At 38.4% G+C, this 7,073-nt stretch overlaps 1 protein-coding gene across 1 annotated transcript; it reads left to right on the forward strand.

Annotated features, from left to right (window-relative positions):
* The first annotated feature begins 269 nt into the window (after nt 1–269).
* Nucleotides 270–3,429, forward strand: LOC128860584 (ADP-ribosylation factor GTPase-activating protein 2). Its single transcript, XM_054098196.1, has 7 exons — nt 270–668; nt 916–1,239; nt 1,540–1,686; nt 1,836–2,003; nt 2,066–2,340; nt 2,411–3,012; nt 3,073–3,429. The coding sequence occupies exons 1-7, from the start codon at nt 588–590 to the stop codon at nt 3,216–3,218; spliced, it is 1,743 nt and encodes a 580-aa protein (XP_053954171.1). The 5' UTR covers nt 270–587; the 3' UTR covers nt 3,219–3,429.
* The last annotated feature ends 3,644 nt before the right edge of the window (nt 3,430–7,073 follow it).

Here is a 7,073-nt window from a genome sequence, read left to right on the forward strand (position 1 = left end):
AACCCGTTAGTTTTCATATTTTATTTTAAAGGTATGTTTTATTATACCATGGAAACCTTTTAAATGGGAAATCCGCGATTTCTATTTTTTTGTCTTAACACAGATTTTCAACATTAATAATGAAAAAAATAGCTAAATATTGCAATTAATATAACCTTTATCATTTTTAATTGCTTGATGTTGCTAAACATTTTCCGTTAGATTATAATGTTTCTAAACATATGCTTTTGATTTCATTTGTTTTTCTCATTCACATCGATTCCATTAGTTTGGCAGCACTGAAACCACTTCCAGCGAAAATCAAGAAAGTCACAAACGTGGAAGTTTGGAAATTCTTCATCGAAAAAAACACGTCAAAATTTAATCAAAGCAGAAAAGTCTTAAGAAATATTATCACATTTGTGCCACAACTTAAAAGTATTGATGTAAACTTAAAAAAAAGTATTAATATTGTATTCGAAAAGAGTAGTGACCTTGGTTCGCCTGAAGCACATTTCTCTAGTAGTGTCCTAGGAGAGCGCTGTGGAAAACAATTCGGTGGGCAATCAAATATTTGTGTGATCAAAGGTGCAATAATAATAAGCACCATGTCCAGTACAGCCGCAGGCCCTACCAAACAGGATATTGAGGCAGTGTTTCATCGCTTACGTGCCCAACCTGCCAATAAAGTAAGTTTTGCTACACTTGTGATAACTACACAAACAACAACGATTGACAAAAGGCAGTCTTTTAGTATTTAACTAGTTCCCTGAGAAAAGGTGTAGCGAACACGTAAACATGTTTGTATTAGGTTTTTAATACGTAAATGTAATGAATAATAGTGCTGAATAAAATAACTGTAAACATTTTAGTTAAATAATCGGTATGCACAACTCGTAACAGTTTTATAATTTAAACTAAAAATTCTCTCAATAGGTTTGCTTTGATTGCTCGGCAAAGGCACCCACTTGGTCTTCCGTCACATATGGAATTTTTATATGCATCGACTGCTCCGCAGTACATCGCAACTTGGGTGTCCACTTGACCTTTGTGCGCTCAACGAATTTAGACACAAACTGGACGTGGCTGCAATTGCGTCATATGCAACTTGGCGGCAACGCGAATGCAGCTCAGTTCTTCAGGCAACACAACTGTGTCACCACCGATGCCCAGCAGAAGTATAATTCGCGTGCGGCCCAATTGTATCGCGACAAATTGACGTCCCTGGCCCAACAAGCAATGAAAGTGCATGGCACAAAGGTATGCAAGAAACTCCACTCTTCACAGAGCTGTATATTTTTTGACTTAGAAATTGCAAGTTGTTGACTTTTCGTTATGGTTTCTTTAATTTAAAAAATAGTTCAGTTTTTCATGAATGCTTATACGGTTTCCTTTTATATCTAAAACTTAACGTTTAAATTTATTTTTCTAATGTTATGTTCACATAAATGTTTCTTCGTTTTACTAAATACTTCCATACATATAACACTATAATTCTCCAAACACTTATGTACGTACAAATATGTTCGCTGTTTGCTAATATTGCTTTGGGGCGCACAGCTGCATTTGGAAAATACTGTAGACAAGACGGAGGGGAATGAGTTGAAATCAACCAACGACGCCGAGGAAGATTTCTTCGCTGAATGCATTAATGATAACAATAAGAAAGCGCATTTCGAGAACAATAACAGTGAGCTGGAAACAAAGGTAAATTATATGTAAAGTGCATTGGCATATTAGAAAGTTTTTGTTTGCATTCTACCCCTGCTTAATTTTTGTTTGCTAAAATTAATGTATTTCGTTTTTGTGTATAAATGTCCCAAAAAATATATCTGTACATATCTAATTTTTTTTAGCTCGACATTCTAACAAAAGCTGCTACTCCGACGCCCTCTAATAACAAGACATCCGGTGAAGCCACTGGTGCAGGAGCTCCCAGCGTAGATTTTTTGAATTCTGTGGTACCATCGCCGGCTGTGACACCTTCGATAGGTGTGCGTAAGATACAGCCAAAGAAATCTGGTGTAAGTTGGTACTAATTGGACTTCTAAATTTTGTACATTTAATCACATATTTGGTGTTGCAGTTAGGCGCTCGCAAAGGAGGTCTCGGCGCCACCAAGGTTAAGACAAATTTTGCTGAAATCGAGCAACGGGCAAATTTGGCCAATCAGTGCAAGGAGGCGCCGGTAGTTTCTAATCCAAAATCTGCTGAAGAGGAGCTCGAGTCGGTAGCTAGCATGCGTCTGGCCTACAAGGATCTGTCGATACAGAAGACACGCGAAGAAGAGAAACTGAAATCGATTGACCCAGCTAAAGCAAAGCAGATGGAGCGCCTCGGCATGGGGTTCAGCCTACGCGGGTAAGGAGCAATCATTTGTCAAATTAAATATTGATTTTGTTAACACTTAACACTATTTTTCTACACTCAGCTCGGATGTTTCGCATTCAGCTTTAAGTGATATGGAAACTATACAGCAATCGATTGCACCCAAGACGGCACCATCACAAGTCAAGAGTTCTGGTATAGGAAATAGTGACGATATGGCTAATATTGATAGCGTTTTAGGCGAGTATTCGTTCGAACTATATATTGACAATGTTGGTGGCGGCGGTCGTGGCAATAGCGGCACCAAAAGTTCGAAATTGGATAAAAGTGAATTAGAAATGATGGGTTTTGAAACAATTGAACCAATCGGCGGTGGACATTCCAACATTACATCGATGTTCTCTGATGCTGATGGTGATGGTAAGCCAACAACGACTACAAAACTGTCACAGTCAGCCAGCAGCAGCGACAATGTGGCACGCAAAACTTTAGCTAAATCAAAATCGACGAGTGTTGATGATACTTCGGCACAACAGAAATTCGGCAGTGCTAAGGGCTTCGGTTCGGATCAGTTCTTTGCTTCAGATGCAAGTAAAACAGATAGGAGGAAAGCCAATTTGACGCGTTTCCAGAACTCTGATAGTATATCGTCGTCGGAATATTTCGGTGGCAGTAGAAACGGTCAAGAAAATCGGGGTGCGAGGGGTATGTGGAAAGCGAAATATTTAATGTAAATTTATATTTTTATATTTTCTTATTTCTTAGGCTACACAACTGGCGTCAACTTTCAGGCACCAGATTTAGATGATGTTAAGGAGAGTGTGCGGCAGGGTGTACATAAAGTTGCTGGACGTCTCAGCTCGCTCGCAAATGATGTTATGTCATCGATTCAAGACAAATATGGCTACTGATAGAAAATATCCAGGCATTCTGCGTTTACACGAGATTTCCATTTATTATGCATAATTAATGTTTACACACTTGAAAGCGATATGAAGCGTAAATTGCTGTTCGGCTTAATCGGAAACAAAAAAGAAAACTTTCAATTATATATATAAATAAACTCTCAATTATAGGCCTACAAAATTGCAACAAAAACAAAAACAAAAAAAAACGAAAGAATTAAAAATATATCTAAATATTATAAATAAATTAAAGCAAAGTAGTTGTTTTCTAAAACTGTCCAAAGACACTTGTAAACCTATGAATAGCTTATTTACAAACAACAAAAACAAAGAAAAAACTGAAACATTAAAATGCCATCAGAACGTAGTTAACTGGCGCCATTTGCATTTGCTTACTTAGCAGCCATTCTTATTGAGTGCTTAAATTCTTTTACCCCGACTTCACATTTTTTTCTATCTATCAATTAAATTGAATTTACTGATTGACTTTATCTTAAAATCTTCTCTCGCAAGTAAATAATAAATGGCGCTTTTTTCCAATGTTTGCTTGTAGCTGTTTTTGTGTATTCGAAAGAAATCCACAGGCATCGCTGCATTATAGAGAACACCAGTAGTGACTAAGAAGAAAACTCATACGCGTACATATTCAAAGATTATAGATTATACATAAGTGGTTTTAAATTTATGCTTATCCATTAAAGAAATATTATTTTCGTTATAGTTTCAATAGCCCATTCAATAGTTTAGACGTTATAAGATGAAATCTTCAAAAAAAAAAAAAAATTAAAAAATATATAAAATAACGGGGACACATTTTTGTAATACGGAAAATTAGTTGTTTTTTGTTTGATTTCTTTTGTCCAATATTTTATGATATTTTACTATACTAAACACATACATATGTACATACGTATATGATTGAATAAAATGCTTCTGAAATGTATGTAAATTAAACAAAATTTATTGTGGTTTCGATTACACGCAGGAAGATAAGCATTGAAATTTAACCCCACGCTGTGCACCCGAGAGAGATTTTTTCGACTTTGGATGTGAATTTTATATATTTCTATTGCAGCTAACGACTTGAGCTTCCAGGCAGCTTCTTAAAATTTAATTTTTTATCGATTTATTGATATAACTTTTTAAAAAGGATCCTTGAATAGGATGAAAAAGGCCAGAGGCGGCTGCCCAACCGAAGGTTTGAAAAAAGGTGTCCAACGGAGGGTTAAACAGTTAAAAGTGAAAACTTTAACGAATTGCGAAGAAAATGTTAACGCTTAAAACGATTGTTGTTGCATAAAACATGCCATAAACAATATTTGGAACGCTGCAATCAGAGCAATCGTTGTTGTTTTTGTAGCAGCTTACTAAACCCTGTCAGTGCGGTGTGGTCACCGGTAGTTATCGTCTAAATTATCAAATGGTAGACCCAGAAAACTGTTTGTCGACAGGTTGTGTCCAAAAGGGGAGAGAGGTGTAAGGTGAGTAGGTTTAATAGGGCATGTGAATAAGAGGTTAGTGTTGTTGTTGTTGTTGTTGGACGAGGAGTGCTGCTGGAGCGTCAGTCGTTGGCCGGATGTATGCATAGTAAATCCGGGATGTTCCGGCAATGTAGAACCGACATGCGGTGTGCCTTCACATGCTTGACATATATTGGGTATGTCGGGGTCGATTCTGAATAAGTAGGAGCTTAATTTCCTGAAAATAATTGGGCCAATGGTAGGTTAAAATAAATGGCTGCCGTTGCGAGGGTCCACTTGGACAAGGACTCAAAATTTGTCCGTTGTGATACCATATAGGGGGAGGGGAAAGGAGAAGGGAAGGGTTAGAGGATGACAACCAAGCGATTTTGTTTTTTTTCCTTGTTCACTCCACTCGGGAGCATAGGCCGTCGAGAAGGCTCAGTCTTGCGTTGGTTTCGTTAATCTATTTCAGTTCTGACAGGGCTGGTGATTAGCCTGCCGCTTCTAGTCCTAAGTAGTGGCAATGCTCACCTGTCGTTGCTTAGGAACAACGCCTTCTTACTGCTTGAAACGACATCCGTGTGTCACATTTTTCTGGCAGAAGGATCACACAGATGCAGTGCTGCCGGACGACCAAAAAAAAGTGAAGTGAAAGGTCGAAAAAAGTGAAGTATTTTCGAAAATTTCGAAGTGTTTAAAACTTTTTATGGACAATGAACCCCCTTAAATAAATTTATTTTAGTTATAGTTAGATATAATGATTTTTATTGACATTTGATTAAACTAAAGGCTTACAAATTCAGTTTATAAAAAATTGCATTTACATATACAATATGTATTAAAATAGTTATGGAGGTTGAATTAGTTTTAAAGGTTTTTTTCGAACATTTGGGGCTTTATTGTGAAAAAACGGTACAAAATATTTTATTTGAAGTATTGGCCATCGCTAGCTACAACTTTCGCCCATCTTTCGGGCAATTTCCGGATGCCGTTTCTCCAAAATTCTGGCCGCTGCTTGGCTATCCATGACTCAACCCATATTTTGGTAGCCTCGTACGAGGAGAACCGCTGGTCCGCCAAATCGAGACTCATATGCCGGAACAAATGATAATCGGAGGGAGCTATGTCTGGACTATACGGCGGGTGGGGTAACACTTCCCAGCCAAGCGTTCCAAGGTATTTTTTGACAGGTTGAGCAACATGCGGCCGAGCGTTGTCATGTTGCAAAATAACCTTGTCGTGTCTTTTTACCGTTTCCGGCCGTTTTTCTTTCAATGCCCGGCTTAAACGCATCAATTGCAGTCGGTAACGATCCCCCGTGATTGTTTCGCTCGGTTGGAGCAGCTCAAAATATACGACGCCGACCTGATCCCACCAAATGCAGAGCATGATTTTCTTGCCGTGAATATTCTGCTTGGCCGTCGACGTTGATGCGTGGCCGGGCAAACCCCATGATTTTTTGCGTTTTGGGTTATCGTAGTGGATCCATTTTTCGCCGCCAGTCACCACCCGATGCAAAAAACGCTTCCGATTTTGTTGCTCGATCAGCAATCCGCACGTAAAAAATCGCCGTTGGACGTCGCGCAGCTTCAACTCGTACAGGACCCAATGTCCTTGCTTTTGGATCATTCCCATCGCTTTTAGACGTTTGCAAACGGTTGATTTATCAACGCCCAATGATTTAGCAAGCTCTTCTTGGGTTTGGCACGAGTCCTCGTTTACCAATTCCCCCAATTCCGCGCCCTCGAACTTTTTGGGCTGGCCAAGACGCTCCTTGTCTTCGGTGTGAAAATCACCACTTTTGAATCGTCGAAACCAGTACTCACATGTTGAAATCGACGGAGTATGGTCTGGGTAGGCCTCCTGCAGCAATTCACGGGCTTGGGCTGTATTTTTTTTCAAATTGAAGCAGAAAAGCAAAGCTTCCCGCAAATTGCGTTTCGACGGCACGAAAGTTGACATACTCGGAGCACGAAAACACTGCGTCGTTTATACTTCAGCGAAATGACAGATACTGATAAACAAAGCCTAGGGATGAGGCTTTGTCATGAATATATATTCAGTATTGCCAACGCGATAAAGTGATAAATAGCGCCATCTGTGTGCCACCTTTAAAACTAATTCAACCTCCAATAATTTTAAGACCAATAAATTCACATGAATAAAGCCCTGGACTTCATATTACTACTGAAATAAAATGGACGTACAAATAATTTTTAATTTTTATATTAGATTTTATCTAATGACTATTCAAGTAAAAAAAATAAACATTTAAATGGTGATTATTTTATACTGAAAAAGAATATATGAGAATATTATGAGATGGAACCCAATTATTGATTTCGTTTGCAGTCACCATTTCTCTTACTAAAAGTAAGGAGTCCACTGTACCCACATC

This window comes from Anastrepha ludens, chromosome 4, assembly GCF_028408465.1.
Source record: "Anastrepha ludens isolate Willacy chromosome 4, idAnaLude1.1, whole genome shotgun sequence".
Lineage (NCBI taxonomy): Eukaryota > Metazoa > Arthropoda > Insecta > Diptera > Tephritidae > Anastrepha > Anastrepha ludens.

Coding starts and splice junctions, on each gene's coding strand:
- LOC128860584 (XM_054098196.1), top strand. CDS start 588: ATGTCCAGTACAGCCGCAGGCCCTACCAAACAGGATATTGAGGCAGTG. Junction 1,240..1,539: donor TGAAAGTGCATGGCACAAAG/GTATGCAAGAAA, acceptor TGGGGCGCACAG/CTGCATTTGGAAAATACTGT. Junction 3,013..3,072: donor AGAAAATCGGGGTGCGAGGG/GTATGTGGAAAG, acceptor CTTATTTCTTAG/GCTACACAACTGGCGTCAAC.